The 17,255-nt window shown below is 33.6% G+C and overlaps 1 protein-coding gene across 1 annotated transcript in view; it reads left to right on the top strand.

Annotated features, from left to right (window-relative positions):
- DNAJC1 (DnaJ heat shock protein family (Hsp40) member C1) overlaps positions 1 to 17,255 on the top strand; it is a 191,012-nt gene that overhangs the window by 69,580 nt on the left and 104,177 nt on the right. Inside the window, exons 4-7 of the mRNA XM_043480154.1 lie at positions 3,793 to 3,958; positions 4,806 to 4,903; positions 5,847 to 5,940; positions 15,796 to 15,886. Coding sequence (XP_043336089.1) covers positions 3,793 to 3,958; positions 4,806 to 4,903; positions 5,847 to 5,940; positions 15,796 to 15,886 — 449 coding nt within the window. The remainder of the gene's footprint in view (positions 1 to 3,792; positions 3,959 to 4,805; positions 4,904 to 5,846; positions 5,941 to 15,795; positions 15,887 to 17,255) is intronic.

Raw genomic sequence — 17,255 nt, 5'->3', positions numbered from 1 at the left:
AATCACTGATCTCCTTTATGTGACTATAAATGTGTTTTTTCATATTAATTAAATCATCTAGTAGTATTTTGTATCTGGCTTCTTCCTATTATCAACATATTTTTGAGGTACGCCCATATTGTAGCATATACCAGTAGCTCATTCTTCTTTATTGCTGAATAGTATTCCACATTCCACTTTCATTTATCCATTCATCAACTGATAGACATTGAGATCATTTCCGATTTTTGGCTATGACTAACAATGCTGTTGTGAATACTCACACAGAAGTCTCTGAACAAATGCTTTTCATTTCTCTTGGGTAGATTCTTAGGAGTGTTACTGGGAGTAAACTTCTAAGACATTTTTTCTTCTAAAGACATAGACTACAGCATGAAAAAACAAGTTTTCCTGGTTAGTATAAGGGAGATTAGTAAAGAAGTCTTTTGAAACTCCTTAAGTAACTTCCTTATTTTAGGAAATAGCAGCTCAGTTATGTTCTGCCTCATAAGCTGTAGCCAGTGTTAGCTGGAACAAAGTACCGAGACGATCCTAAGCACTACATACATACACTAGATTGTGTTTTAGTAATATTAGGACATTTACTTGTATTTAAAATCTGTTTTAAAATTCTTTTGGTAACTTGCTTGTGCAACTTAGTTTTTTGGGTCTATTTTATGGTATATATTTGTAAAAGTTGAATGGAAGTGCTGTGTACCACAACTTTTGGCGCATATATATATTTTATAAAGGAAAGATCAATTAATTTAAGCTTGTTTCCTATTTATGATCTTTGTACAGTTTTTACTCAGGTTCAAAATGTGGCCTAAATAGAGGATGTTATTCTTTTAAGCTAAAGATTCAAACTTTTTACAGTGAGAGATTCACAATTTAGGCAAATGCTAGAATTATTTGAATATTTATTTATATAATATACCTGTTTTCTATTTTAATTTCATAGTTACTATTTTATATTTCAAAGCATACTAATAATTTACATAATTTTTCTTGGAATTTAAACATTTTTCGATTTGCTTTTTATGTTTATATTTGGCTAAATATATTTGGTGAATTGAATATAGTCATTTGATGACTATAGAATGGAACTCACTAATGATTATATAACCATTATTATGTTTATCATATATATTTTAGAAAATCAAATGAAATAAACATTTATTAGGCTATATGTTGGATGTATGGAATAGATCAGTTAATATTTTTAATTTCTAAAATGATGCCTTTATAGTTTCATATCTTTTTTACATTAGTGGTATTTTCATCAAAGAAATTTACTTTTGTATTTTCTTACAATATTCATATGTGTGTACATTCTTAATCTGGTTTTAACAAATTGTTAAGAGCAGTTTATATGAGCTTAATTATTTTAACAGTATTATGTGTTAGATATAGAAAAGGAATAACAGTGATACTTTGTTTTGTCAACACATTTTTTCTCAAATAACTTATGAATATATTGTCTTTGTATTTTAAGGATATCTTTATTTTTTCAGTGTTTCAGGAAAGCAGTGATTTATCTTTTAACACCATATACTCTAAAAAGTGAACTATAATAGAAGCTATCTTCCCTTAAAATGGCCAGTCGTGTGAGCCATAATGTTCATTGATAGTAAAATCAATAGAGCATTGATTCTAAGCTTAATCCTTAGAAACTGTTGTTTAGAGTGGCAGACATAGCCTAGTAAATATCTAGTTTTGTTTAATGTGTTCAGTGCATGAGATTCTGCTGTCTTGAATTTAGCTGTGCACTAAATACAATTTATATGTGGGGTAGAAAATAGTAGCTGTTAACAGATACATAGCATTTCAATGGTGATAAAATATTTGATACAAGATTCACAGCTATGAGTTTAGCTGGGTTTTCTTCTAATACTGTTTAGATCTAAAACAAGTTTAATGGTAATGCTCTTAGGGAACTGTCACCACTTTCTTAGATGTTGTTTATATTAATAGCCACACTTTTTACTTGAAGTTATTTCCTGGGAGAGATTAGCTGAAAATAATTATATTCCCCTTTTTTTCCTCAACAAATCTGAAGTAGAATGTAGATTTTAGAATAAATTCAGGCCTTTCTTTATTGGACTTCATTCAGATATTGTGATCTTACGTTATATCACTTGAAACCGTTTTTGCCAATATGTTGGTAATTTAAAGAGTCACTTTTTAGCAATAGATTTAAACATAAATTTTGAAGGACAGGAATGATAACTTTTGATGAAATCATGTTATATATTTATTTGTGTTCAAAAATTGCTATATAAATATTGAAAAAGAATATTTAACATCAAACTTTGGGTCAGCTACTACATAATCATATTTTAATTACCAGATTCTTGTATACTATAAAGTTTGCCTGCCTTTAAGAGTTTAGTACCACTGATGTCCTTTGCTTTGAACATTGGTTATTCTGATCTGCTGTTATTTTTAATAATCTAAGTTGATCCTAAAAGTCAGGTTTTCTAGATAGTCCAATAAAATATATTTTGAATTTATAACCAGTATTTTTCTACTGAAAAAAGAAGTTGCCTGTAATAAATGCTCTGCTTTATTTTTTTAAGCATATCTCCAAGGTATCAATTTAATAACTATCAAAGTAGCTACTGCAGTTGTTGCATTTAAATTGATTTACATGTCAAGACTGGCAGTTTAGCAGCTGCGCTATTATTCGTAGATCGGTCAATTTACTTGAGAAAAACCTACTACTGAGTTCTACTGACCTGCCTGACAATATAGGCCCTATTTCTATTCCTGTAATTAGGCCTGCGACTAACTCAGAATATTTTTAATTAAAATATTTTGGTCAATGTGTTGCACCAAATTAGGCCTTTCAGTGAAGATTTAATTCTGGAAATAGTGTGATTAGAATATTTAATGAGTTGTGTTCAACTAAGATTAACAAGTTGTGTGTTTTGAACATACAGTATTTGCATGAGACCATTTTGAGTTTTACAGTCATAAATGTTACTCCTTATTTTTAACGTTAAAAATATTTGCCTCCATAATGTCTGATGGGTAAATTTAAATTCAGTTGAAATTTTATTCTAAAGAAAGTTGATTTAAAATGAATTACTAGGAAATTTGTTATGTTCTTCCCTTTCAGCAAAGACAAAAATGTGAGGAAACTGCCACCTAAATGTTTACAAATAAACAGTTTTATTGAGAAATTGGTTGTTTCCACATCTCCTGCTAATTTGGTATTGTTTTTAATTCTTAAAAAGAACATGAGCAACATAAAATTAAAAGGTCCCCCTTTTAAATAGACTTTTTATGTCTTTAAGAAGCTTTGATAAAATTATAAATATTTCAACCTTGAACCCTCGTACTGAGATTCAAATAAAAGCACTAACTAGAAAATTTATCCTGAATGTGATTCAATTAATATATAATTCTTGGAAGCAAATAGAGCTCTTGTCTTGATTTTCTCCCATTGAGATCCTTCCTTTTGTCACTGACTTTCATGGTGGGGCCTCACTGCAGCCTGTGATGGAGAGGTGGACTATAAGGCTCCTTGAGTCTGGATGTCATTCCAGGAGTCATGTCGTTGGAGTGTTTAAAAACACAAGATCTGTATATCAGATCCTGGGTATATCACTGAGTGCCTTTTCGAAGATTGTGTATGATTGAATGCAATGTTTTGATTTACAGGCCATTGTAATGCAGGTAGTCTGTATAAATGTTATATATTTTGGAGAAATTCTTTTCTCTTTCCTCTTTTTAAGTATTGATACAAATAACGTTGTTTGCTTTTATTTTTAAACTCCGTATGAAAAACTGTTCTATTTGCTCCTCTAGGTATGATGATATTCTGATCAACGGACTTCCAGATTGGCGACAGCCTGTATTCTACTACAGGCGGGTGAGAAAAATGAGCAATGCTGAGCTGGCATTACTTTTGTTCATTATTCTCACAGTGGGTCATTATGCTGTGGTTTGGTCAATCTACCTGGAAAAACAACTGGTAAGTACTGGTAATAAATCAAGTGACCTAGCCTCCTTAATTTTATATGGAATTTTAGACATTTATTTTTTCAACTGATAAAAATTTCAGCTTTCTTATATATATTCTTTATTCTAGTACTTTTGTACTCAACATTTAGTATTTGATGTTTCTATTTCAAGAACCCATGACATAAGAAGAAAATGTTTCCTTTTAAAAATGAGTCATTTTGAGTTTGTTAAAAAATTTTGTTAAGGTGTAAATATCAAGCTGAAAATTAGAAGGTAAAGCTATGTTTTCCTTATTGTCACCTTCTAGATATACATGTTTTTTATGCAAAATGATTTAGAATGATTATTTTAAAAGCTTTTAACTCAGTAAAATTTGAAATGAGTATAATTTTATAATTTCAGAGATAAATTGGTTAAAAAATTTTTACATTTTTGTTAGACTGATTCACTATTACATAGTTTGTTCTGCCTGCCGTGAGCTTTTATTTATATGCTAAAGAGAAACATATTTATCAGTATTCATGAATTAGCATCTGTTTACTCATTCTTTTTGAAGTGACATTATTAAAGTTGGATGAATGAGAAAAAGTAAGTTGAATGCCTTCTCTTCTTAGAAAACTTTGATTGCTATGGAGATACACATGACTGACAGTGCTGAACTTCATGTGTGTTTAAGGACTGGATACCATGACAACAGTTATTGTTAAAGATTGATGATTTTACTTAATCATGTTGGACCCTACATACATTTGCATAAATGTTCTTCTATAATGTTTACCCTTCACAGAAGACTCTTGATAACATTTGAAGAGTACATGTTAATGATAACCTGTAACCATAATTTTTTCCACATTAAGGATGAACTGCTCAGTAGAAAAAAGAGAGAAAAGAAGAAAAAGACAGGCAGCAAGACTGTGGATGTATCAAAACTTGGTGCTTCAGAAAAAAATGAAAGGTGGGAACATGAAAACATGTTTATAATTCGAAATTGTTTTAAAATACGTCTTTAATGTGATCCCACTTCATATGTATATCAATTTCAAATATACCAATATTTACATCTGTATTCAGTTTATAAAAGACGAATAATGTTCCATAGTTTTAAGAAACAAAATTCTGATCTTAAGCACAAGTTCCACAGGTTTTTCTCTTTGTAAAGTATTCCTATATATTTAAATAATTAAACCCCTGAATTCATGTTTAAAATTTTTCTACTGAACTTTAGAAGCAAAATATTACTAAAAGAATGTATCACTGTAGTGTTAACTCAGGAGTGACAGTATGTAGAGAGACAGTAATACGCAGTGCACTCAGAGAGATACCACCATTTCTCCTATTGATTCATAGGAAGAAATAAAGGGTTTAAATAGTTCACACAGCAGGGCAGGAACTGGATCAATGTGAGATGGAGATCAGAGACTATTCTGCTTGTCTTCTGTCCTGATGACATCAGTGAGTAATGCTTCAGTGAACTGCAAATGACATTAATTTTTATGTATTGGTTTGTTTATGCTACAGTCTTCATATCTGCTTGTCAGCACTTGGGGACACTGTGATGCTGTTTAGTCTTTTATAGCTGAAGTAATCATAAGGTCTAAGAATTCATTTTGCCAAACTGATGAAAAGTCCAGGTTAGAAAGAGGACTTTTGTGCCTTTATCTTTATATCTTGATTATTCAAGTCTCCTTCCCCAAAACCTTAGTCTACATTCTCTTACTTACTATACATAATTGCAGTTGTTGTACTAATATATTTATTGATGGAATATGTCAGATTAAGTGATAACTGTCATAAATATTTCATTGAAAAACTTTTTTTGTTGAAATAGCTGTTTAAAACAGAGTTCATGATTATTATAAAAATATTTTGTTTTTCAACTTTTTATACTTTGCTTTTAGATTACTGGTGAAACCGCAGTGGCATGATTTGCTTCCCTGCAAGCTGGGAATTTGGTTTTGCCTTACACTAAAAGCATTGCCTCATCTAATCCAGGTAAAAAAAAAAATACCTCTTTCATATGATACTAGTGCTTTGATTTTAATTATTCATGAAATAATTTATACCTGCTATCTGAAGGCTGAATATACAGTAGATGCTTCATAATGCTGATTGAATGAATAGTATTTTATAAGTATAAACCTAGTTTAGAATAGTTCTAAAATTTATTTAGGTATCTATTCCTTTAACTATCTCTTAATGTTGCTTTTAGAACACCTTAGAATTCCAAGACAATAAAAAAGGAAAAAGCAATACTATCTTTAGGACAGACATAAAAACAACAACAATTTAATCATTTAAGGCATATTCAGTAAAAACAGAACTCAGATACCTTGTCACCATTATTTTAAAAGCATTTAGGTAAATAGTATGGGTAAGTATTTGTATAATTAAGCAAAAGTATACATAGGTTACCATTTTGTTTGCAGCTTTTGTTAAAATTTAATTTTATTAAAAAAAATTTTTTTTTGTTTGCAGCTTTAAGAGGAGTGCAGACATTTTGTCTTATACTGTAATCGAAGTTTCTATTGCTAGTCAGTCTTGCTCAAATGATAGAAATTACACACCATATTTATATGGCAGTTTCTCTTTTTTTATATTTAGCATAACAATACATTTCATTAGATTATCGTTTTGCTAATTTTAATTATTGCATCTGTTTAGAAAATTTCCAACACATAAACAGAATATTTGAAAGAATATATAATGGTTTGGTGTACAAATTTTGAAATTCTTTGAAGTTGTAGTTTTGGAGGAAATGTTTTCATTTCAGAAAACACAAAGAGTAAGAGTGAGAGATAATTTCTGTTTACTTACTTTTTTTCATACAGTGGCTGTTTTTCCTTATCGTTTAAGGAAGTGAGTGACTCCATCTTCTATATTTTATTCTTTTCCTCTAATGATGGAAATTATATTTGAAGGGAGAATTAACTAAAAGTTACTAGTGTTTCTTCCTAACTTTTGAGAAATTATTTACCAGCTCTTTGTCAAAATAGTTTATCTTAACAGTTATTGCATACAGAATCATTTGTTTACATTTAATAGAGACAATTGAAGTATTTTGGTAATTTAAAAGTTTTTTTAAAGTTGTTTAGCGTATTGTTTATTTGGATAAAAATCCACAATCCTTGTATGCTGTGTATGTAAGACTTAGTATGAGAGAGAAAATGTGTTTATCTTACTGGTATATTTGTGAGAGGATGTGACAGAAAAATATTTGAGGACGTGATTTCTTACATTTTTAAGAGAGTGATTATTTTTTGCTAGCTTTAGAATCCGTGTAATAGGCAAATCAGAGTGCAGATCAATTTAATAGTCATGAGGCAGCATAAATAACACATAAAGTGTCAGTCTGAAACACTTTATTTTTTTTTCTTCTCATTTATTTAAAAAAAAAACTTCTGTTGGAGTGTAGTTGCTTTATGACATTGTGTTAGTTTCTACGGTACAGCAGAGTAAACCAGCTGTATGTGTACATATACCGCGCCCCCTTTCCTTTGCTTTTCTTCCCGTTTAGGTCACCGCAGAGCACTGAGAAGAGTTCTCTGTGCTACACAGTCGGTTCTCTTTAGTTATCTGTTTTATACATAGTAGTGTATATATGTCAGTCTCCCAGTTTATCCCACTCACTTCTTTGTAGTTTTAATCTAAGTCATTTGAAACAAAGTTTATTTGGTAAAATCAACATATTTCTTGGTTAGCATGCAGAGCAATTTGCAAAAACAATCAATATATTAAAATGACTTAAATTTTACAAGTTATTGTTTTGCCTCGTTGCAAATTTGTAGAAAACTTGTAAAAGTAAGGAATTTTGTAAAAACATTTTAGCCTCTTCAGAAACCTTTTAAAACTGTTGAATCAATTGGAAGTTTAATGTCTTTCTCATGTTCACTACCAAAACAATATAGTTGATTCTGATCCAAATTGTAATAGTGAAAGTATTTCTGATCAATAAACATACAGCTTATACTTTCACAAACATCAGCAAAGCAATACTGAATAGTTGCTATTAGGATTAGATTTTGTCTGCTTTTTTTTTCTTGCAATCTTCTTTGACCTTTGTATTAATTTATCATTCATAAAATTGTGTAAAATGAATACATATGCCTTATCTACAACACTGAAGTTTTTTGTGACACTTGTATGAGATCTTCTTAAATAAATAAGGTACTTATGAAATTTATAGGAAGCCCTTTTTACTTGAAGCAGTCTGGATTGGTAACTAACACAGTGGCGATAAGAGTCCTACTAGAGCCCTCAGTATTTCAAAAAATGATACACATGACCTTCAGCATTTTCTTCACCACTCTTGTGGTACTGGGTCATTGTTTTGTTTTTAAGTAGGAATCCTTTTTCTTGCATATACCACCCCTATCTTGATTGAGAGGTTCGAAGACTTCCAGTGAATGGCCTTCATACTTGCAGAACCTGTACCCAAATTTTGTTGTCATTTCAACAGCTCTTCATTTCTAACCTTTTTCTTCCCATTCTTCCTCTAAATATCCATTCTGTATTATAGTTCGCATGCATGTATGGTTGGTTATCCAGTAGGATTAGTTTAGCAGGTTCAATAAAAATTTAATAAACACAGTATCAGAACAAGGCACTTTAAAAGCCCTTACAGCCAGAGTCGTATCACATAAATTAAAATAATTGGGACACAATATGATATATAAGCTTCATATCTGTAGTATAAACAATGACTTCTATAGATGTTCTGAGAAGTAAGATTGTCTCTATTTAAGATAACCAAGGAAAATTTGAGCCAAGTCTTGAAAGATGAATAGACCATTTGACAGTGAAGTGCCCACACTGTGTACTAGTTGTGTACAAAAATAATTTCATAGATACAGTAACTCCCATATAATTACACATGTTGAGACTGAAAAAACCTTAGGAAAAATTGTACAACTGCTCTTTAAAAAAAAAAAATACCACATATCCCATTACTGTCATCCAAGACTATATCCTAAGTCAGCAGACTCTGAATATAGCCATTTAGGAGATTAATAGATGAATCTGACAAATCTATTAAAGGACATTGAGACAGAAAAGTGTTTCTGTCACACAGGTCTGTCAAAGATATGTATACATTGTTAGGAACGGGAAAGTTAAAGTGCATAGTGGGCAGACAGTGCTCAAAATGGTTCTGTGATCAAGCAGGGTGGAGGTAAAAGTATTTCTTTGATAGCTCCCCTTGCATTTTGAGAAGGTCTTTATTACCTCCAGTACTGGTTTTATTCCTTTACTTTGCTCTGCAGAAGATATTGAAAAAAACTGTAAAATGTAGTGGATTAGAAGAATGAGACCAGTAACTGAAAATGATTATATTTGACACATATGAAATATCTGATGTTAAATTAGTATCAAACATTTCCTAGACTGGAAAATCTTGAAAGAAAAGAGATATGGATATTAGTATATTTAGCAAAATGTATATCCCCATATCATTCATGTATTCACATAGGCAGAAGTAAAAAGTCAAATGAGAAACCAAAGAAAAAGAATATGGAGGGTGTAAATTGACGTGTCCATAGAGATTGGAGAGAACATTACATTAAAGAGGAGTAAAATGCATGACTGTTTGCAGAGAAGCTTCGGAAACTTGAGAAGAATGTGGTTATACAGCACAAAAAGGCAGGTGGAGTAATCAACAGAAGACGTGCAATGTGAATTAGAATATAACAAGGAACTTGGTGTGTATCAGGAGAGGCATGGTGTGCTTTCAGGCTAGAATTTAATTTTAACATTAAAAGTATAGCCCTAGTGACACTCCGTATCTTCCCAGTCTGTGTTCTCACAGAACAGAAGGGAGTACACAATCTCTTGGAATCTGACTAAACCAGTCTTCTGTGTGGACTGTATTCAGCCTGTAACCCCAGGAAAATTTTCTAACCTCCAAAATGCCCTTAGATATTTTTTATTTGATCATATATATTCTGAAACATATTCATAGCAATGTGAGTAGCAAAAACTGATGAAATATAACCAGTGCTGTGTGCATATTTTCAGTTTAACTGCCTGTTTGTGTTGGAGCTTCATTTATTTAGGCCCATTAAAAATTTAGATTGCTAACACCACCAATTTCTCATACAAATCAGTAAGTACCGAATATCCCAAGTAATTACAAATTACCAGTCTAAATCATAGTTCATAGCTCTCTACCTTTTCTAAGGTGGAAAGGTCTTAAGTGTTCAGAATTTATTTGCTTGCTTGTTTGTTTGACGTTTCTGGAAATTCACCATTTAAATTGCTCTCTACCTGCTATGTTACATTTCTTAATAACATAATCTATAAAACATGCAACTCCCTTAGGAGTTCGTTGCCTAAAATTGTTCATTTTTCTCATCATTAAGTCCTGGTCCCCCATCTTTTCTCACTACAAAGTTGATCTTATATGAACACAGACTAGAAATTATTGTAGAAAATTCCCAGCATGCATATGTCCACCCCATCAGGATTTATGGGCTTCTGAGGAGCAGTGGCTGAGAAAACAGAAGCATCTTCTCTGTGGTGCTATGGCTTTTACCTTAAATTGAAAGTTGTCTGAGAGTAAAGGGAATACTGTACTTTATACAGCTGTTTATAAAGGGAGGCCTCCTCCCTCCCAAGAAGCTTCTTCCATGGAAACAGCTCTGGACAAGCCCAGGGGTTGCCCTCTCTACAGTCATGGCCCTTAATTCTAACCCCTTTGCTTCTGCTTGCTGGGACAGAAACCAAATAAACAAAACATTCACAGCTAATTAGCAGGAGGAAAAGCTTCTAAAAGACTAGGAGGCATTTGCAGCAAGCTTAGTTGCTGCCCTTCTGCTCAAAGTTAAACACAGATTTTCCAAGGGATAAGGAAGCTTACTTTTTTAGTATTCTCAGAACTTTTTGAAAAACGTTGCAGACAAGCACACTTTACATAGAGAATACATAAACCAGTGAAAAAGTTTGGGAAACTCATCTGAATTTTTATAAGGCTGAAACTACTGCTACAGAAGGACAAAGGGATACAGGAGAATTGGAACGACCTCACAACATAACAAAGATTCCATTCCTTCCACCCTCTGAAAGGAGGCCATAAGATGCAATTATTCAGAGGTCCAAAGACAGAATATAAAGTACAGTTATGTAAAAAGATTTTAAAACCACAAAATGTTAGGTAGGATGTTAGAGACACACAGTCTCAATGAGTCTATATATTATAGCTGAAAAAATACTTAAGACTCAGATTGGTGAGACAGCTTGCCCAAAGTGACACAATTAGTTCATGGTAGAAATGAATCTTAAAGCAGAGGAAAATAAATTTAAAATATAAGAAATATAAAAGCTCAGAAAGGCTAAGTTTTTTTCACTGCTGGATAGTGAGCTTGGTAACCAGTCTCATGGTCTGTGAGTAAACTATCTGATCTTACGTTCTCTGTACAGATATTGAGGCAGATTGTAATTTTTATAAAAGTTGTAGAGGATTCTTGCATTGAGTTGGGGCTGAATAGATGGCTTCTGTGGTCTCTTCTATCTCTTAGCGCAAATGGAAAAGTCACTTTGGGCCTTCTATCTCTTAGAATATACTGACTCAGGCACAGGAAAACAGAGCTTCTTGTTTTATGTTTTATTTTTATTACTCTTGTGAACTTAGTATTATTATAGTTCCGTACAAAGAAAAACAGACTCTTATTCAAAGTATGAAATTTAGAAGTTTTCTTATATTCTTCACTGTAATTTTATACCTTGTATGTAATTACATATTACACGTAACTCTTGAGATTATGTGCATGCTAAGTCACTTCAGAGTTGGACATGACTCTCTGTGACCCCATGGACTCTAGCCTGCCAGGCTCCTCTGTCCATGGGATTCTCCAGGCAAGAATACTGGAGTGGGTTGCCAGTCCCTTCTCCAGGGGATCTTCCCGACCCAGGGATTGAACCTGGGTCTGCCACATTGCAGGCAAACTGTTTACTGTCTGAGCCACCAGGGAAGTAATTGTCTACATTGTACGTAATTACACATTACATGTAATTCTGAGATTACAGTATCAGTCAGCTGGAGAACAAAACTTAATAATAGAGCAGTTGAATTTGTGGGCAGATTTTCAAAACTGCACTTAAACGATATTCTCCTGTGTTGAAGGTTATATGTAAGCTTCAAACAAGAGATACGTGCTATCACACAGTCAAAGAGCAATGGAGTGTCCTCCATCCTTCTTGTACCTACCTCTCTTCAGAGTTCTTCCTGGAGGAGGAAATGGCAACCCACTCCAGTATCCTTGCCTGGAAAATCCCATGGACAGAGGAGCCTGGTGGGCTACAGTCCATGGAGTCGTGAAGAGTCACACACGACTGAGCATCTGAGCAGAGTTCTTCCATGTGGTACTGTTTCCCTGCTCGTACCACTCTAAATTTAACTCCCTTCTTTCTTAAGATTTTTTTTTTTTGGATGGTTTAATATTTTAAAGTTTATATGGAGAAGTAAAAGTAAACTGAAACATGACAAGCAATGCCAGTTCAGCGTGGTATTTTTATCACTTAAATATGTTTCAATAATGTTAAAAAGAAAGGTTTGTAATAAGGGATATCTTTCATCTCATAGCTAACTAACCTTGGGAATACTATATCTTCACAGTTTAGCTAAATTATCATCATTATGGAGCCTTTCCTGATCAGGCCAACTGAAAATTTCTCATTGTATATTCTCTGTACTAACTCTATAGCACTTGCTATTTATATCAACCAGGATAGACTTTGGTAAGGTGCAGATCATCTTAAAATTCCAGTGACTGGAACTTTGTTTCCAGTGTCTTCCACTTACATAAGGAGACATGCTGCTCTAACTTGCCACTTAGGGACTCAGAATAATGATGTCTTCATCATCTTTTGGCTGAATGCATCTAGGGCCTGTGGCCTCCTTGCTCTCTATGGCAGGAGTGAGAACTGGAGGTTTACACAGCCTTTTTTGGTATTTGGTTTGAAGTGACGCATATTTCTAACCATAGCCTGCCCAGAACTAGCCCCATAATCCCATGTAATCTCAAGAGAATAAGGAAATGTGGGGGAACAAGTAGAACGCTGGGTGAGCACTACTCTCTCTTTACATATTGGGTTGGCCGTAAAGGACTTTTGCTTTTTAAGTATTTTTCATTTTCACTGAGAACTTTATGAGCAGTGTGTTCCACTACCTTCTGCCATTTTTTCAGGCAACTTCATGATTCCATCTTCTCAAACTTATCTTTTTGAGCAAAAAGCTGTTCCAGGTACCTTTTTGAATCTTCCAGGGAATAGAAATTTTCTCCCTTAAGTGAATTTTTAAAGATCAAAATAAATGGAAATCTGAAGATACAATGTCTGGTGAATACAGCGGATGAATCAGAACTTCCTAGCTAAGCTGTAACAGTTTTTGCCTGATATTCAAAGAAACACGTGATCTTGTGGTATCCTGATGGAAGATTATGCATTTTCTGTTGACTGATTCCAGACACTTTTTGTCCAGTGCTGTCTTCAGTTGGTCTAACTGGGTGCAGTACTTGTTGGGATTAATCATTTGGTTTTCCGGAAGGAGCTCATAATAGAGGACTCCCTTCCAGTCCCACCATATACACAATATTACTTTCTTTGGATGCAGACTGGAATTTGGTGTGGTTGGTGATGGTTACTACAGCCTCTTCTGTTCCAAATGATTGAATGGTATCCACTTTTCATTGCCCATCACAAGTTGTTTTAAAAGTGAAATGTCTTTGTTACGTTTCAGTAGAGAATCGCATGCAGAAATATAGTCAAGGTTTTCTTTGCTTAACTTGTGTGGCTTCCAAACATCAAATCCATTAACATAGCAAAGCTAGTACAAATTATTTTCAGCACTTGATTTGGATATTTTGGGTAGGTCGGCTGTGTCCTGCGTGATGCAGCATTAATGTTCTAAATGAATGTCTCGATGTGATCACTGTCAACTCCAACTGGTCCACCTGACCGTGGAGCATTGTCCTGTAAGAAATCTCCGGCATGAAACTTCACAAACCGTTTCTGACATATTCAATCAGTCACAGCACCTTCTCCATTCATTGTACAAATCTTTTTTTGTGTGTTTCAGTTGCATTTTTAACCTCTCTTGAAATAATAAACCCTAAAAAATGTTGCTTTTTTCCTTCTATCTTCAATACTAAAATGACTACACAAAAATTCACCAATTTGATGTTTTTTTTAATTAATGCGTAGTGATATGACGGCTGTCACAATACAATCTAACGATTGTTTCGAATAAAGTTAAAGACAACTAAGTGCTATTAGAGCTGTCTTATGGAAAAAAAAAACAAGACTGAACAGTCTTTTTGAGGGTGCAGGGAATGTTAAAGGACCGTAAGTTCTTAACCTGAACCTCTGTTGAAATTTAAAGTATATATGGGCATGGGAGGATGAGTAAGTCAGGTGTATGACATCTGTGCCCTTCAAAGACCCCAGGAGAAAGCTTTAATTTGGATAGGCATGACTGAAAAGAGATAATCCAGTTCTGTGGTTTAAGTGTTCATGCATTTCCATCTGAATTGTGGTAGACCAAGGATTGAGTTTATTCCTTCACTTCCTGCAGAAATAAAACCCTGTCAGCAGGGTCTATAATTTATCTGCTCTAGGAATCACAAAGTCTGGGAATGTTACCCTAGAGTTATCCTTGATATCTCTCCTTTTCTTATTCCATACCAGTCAGTCATCAAGCTCTTTCATTTCTTTCTTTACAAATTTCTCACATCTTTCAATCTAGTTCAGTTCAAAAACACTTATTAAGTGCCTGCTGGATTCTAGATACTGTGCTCTGAGTGTACAAGTTTCCTTGTCTCAAATTTCTCATTTTCTAGGAGAGAATACTGCAATACAAGCAACCATAGAGATAAGTTTAAATACAGAAGCAGTATACAGGAAACAATTAGTCTTCCAGGGAAGGTCAGAAGATTTGCACAAGAGGAGTGATGCTTGAATAGGGTTTTCAAGGATGAATAGGAGGTCTTGAGAAAAAAGGTAGGGGAGCAAAATACTCTAGTTAGAAGGCAAAGCATATAGAAAGCCATAGAAGCATAGCACAGTGCAGCCTTGCAGCTAGAAGCAGTGCTGTTACAGAATAGGTGAAGTTTGAGTCAAGAGGTGTTGGAAAATGTTCTGGTTTTGCTTTTTTCACTGTTAGGAGCTTCATATGCCTGGAACACCAACTTGTTTATTTCCATGTCTGTGATTATTGAAGGCCTAGTCTTTTTTTTTTTTGGTACTCTGCTAAAGTCTCACCTATCCTAAATGCCCCTCCTTGAGACTTTAGTCACTGTGTCTTGACACCGAAGTATTTGCATACAGTATGTGTTCTCAATCCTCAACTCTCAATGGAGTGACATCTTTCACTTGTATCTACGTGGTCATAGATGTTTCATAATCAGATTTGCGTATAGTGACTTTGAAAATCTTGGAGTTAAGGGACTAATATGAAAATACTGTTTGTACTTTGTCACAATAATATAACTTACTGTACTATCAAATAATTCAGTTCAGCAAGTATGTTTTTCTGATTTCTGTCCACACACAATATTGAGAAAATATGCAATAGAAGAAAACAGAAAGAGAATACCTCCCTTATGTTTCTGAGAGAAAAGGCTTTACTTAAACATATTTAATACACTCATAGAATTTCTGACTTTCATTAGTTCTCTAAGAGAGACAAATCATAGAGAACTGCTTATTTAATTTCTTCTGTTCATCATAAAATTTGAAAACATAAACACAGAGGAAAACTACTTATTAAATGAATATGCTGCTTTAAATTGAAGTTATGTGGAAAATACCATCAAAGGAAACTGACTTTTATGTTAATTTATTTGTAACTTCTTTTTTTAGGATGCTGGGCAGTTTTATGCTAAATATAAAGAAACAAGATTGAAGGAAAAGGAAGATGAATTGACAAGAGCTGAACTTGAAACACTTCAAAGTGAGTTTTAAACATTGTCTTACTATAGTAACTATATTATATAAAACTGATTATTTAAATTTGGATTTTTCCTTAAATTCAGTAGTGATTAAATTTTCTGTGCTTTCTTTGCTACTCTCTTTTGTATTTCTTCTAGGTCCTTGTTAAACATTTCTTGCATCTTCTCAATCCTTGTCTCCAGGGTATTTCTTTGCTACTCTCTAAATAGACTTACTTGCACTTAATGTACTACATGTGCAAAATAATATATTAGTAATTTTTTTTTTTTTACAAATTTTATTTCATAGAGGTTCAACACCTCTTCTCCTTTGTCTCTTTGTCCTCTCCCTTATAGTAAAGTAATGTCGCTCAGTCACGTCTGACTCTTTGCAACCCTATGGACTGTAGCCTACCAGGCTTCTCCATCCATGGGATTTTCCAGGCAAGAGTACTGGAGTGGATTGCCACTTCCTTCTCCATATATTAGTAATTTCTGAACCACCCACAACTCAGTATCAGGAGGAGGGAAAAGTTATCATGGAGTCATATAGTTCCTTTCATCTGTATGTCTGTGTGCTTAGTAGCTCAGTCGTGTCTGACTATCTGCGACCCCGCGGACCACAGCCCACCAGGTTCCTCATTCATGGGATTCTCCAGGCAAGAATACTGGAGTGGGTAGCCGTTCCCTCCTCCAGGGGATCTTCCTGACCTAGGGACTGAACCTGGGTCTCCTGCATTGCAGGCATATTCTTCACCGTCTGAGCCACCAGGAAAGCCCCTTTAATCTGGGAGGCATGTAAAATCTAGAAAGTCCTTAAGCACTCCAGTGCTGCAGTTGTCATTAATATTTAGTGCTGATCACCAACTTGCTGTAAGCCTGAAAATGTCAATGATTTTTGTTTTGGAAGTCTTTGTTTAATTTATATTATTGCTCTATTACATGAAAAACCTTGACTAAAGTATCAGTATGTTGATGACTTCCACCAAACACTAGAGACAGTTCTTGTTGATTTTAGGAAGAGTTGAACATACTGTTAAAGAAGGCATTTTCCCAGCCCTGGTCATTCTAATTTTCTATATCTACATCCTTCCCACACATTCTTCCTTTTATAATGTTTTATTTTTTTAACATGGTTTTATTTTTATCCAGAGCATTTAATACTATTTAACATTAATTTATAAATTAATTTTGTTTACCATCTGGTCCTCCCAATAGAAAGTAAGCTTCATCAGAGTAAGGATTTTATCTATTTTATTCAATGTTTTGACTAGCTAAGGACATTAAGAATCCCTGGCACACAGTAGGTGCTTAATAGGTAATTGTTGATTGAATTCATGGAGGGGAAGTCTTCTTTTTTATTTTTAATTTCAATATGAATGTTCTTGGTTC

The sequence above is a fragment of the Cervus canadensis genome, chromosome 10, assembly GCF_019320065.1.
Source record: "Cervus canadensis isolate Bull #8, Minnesota chromosome 10, ASM1932006v1, whole genome shotgun sequence".
In the NCBI taxonomy this organism is placed as follows: domain Eukaryota; kingdom Metazoa; phylum Chordata; class Mammalia; order Artiodactyla; family Cervidae; genus Cervus; species Cervus canadensis.
Note: the sequence above shows the minus strand (reverse complement) of the source record. Positions and strands in the feature narration are given on the sequence as shown.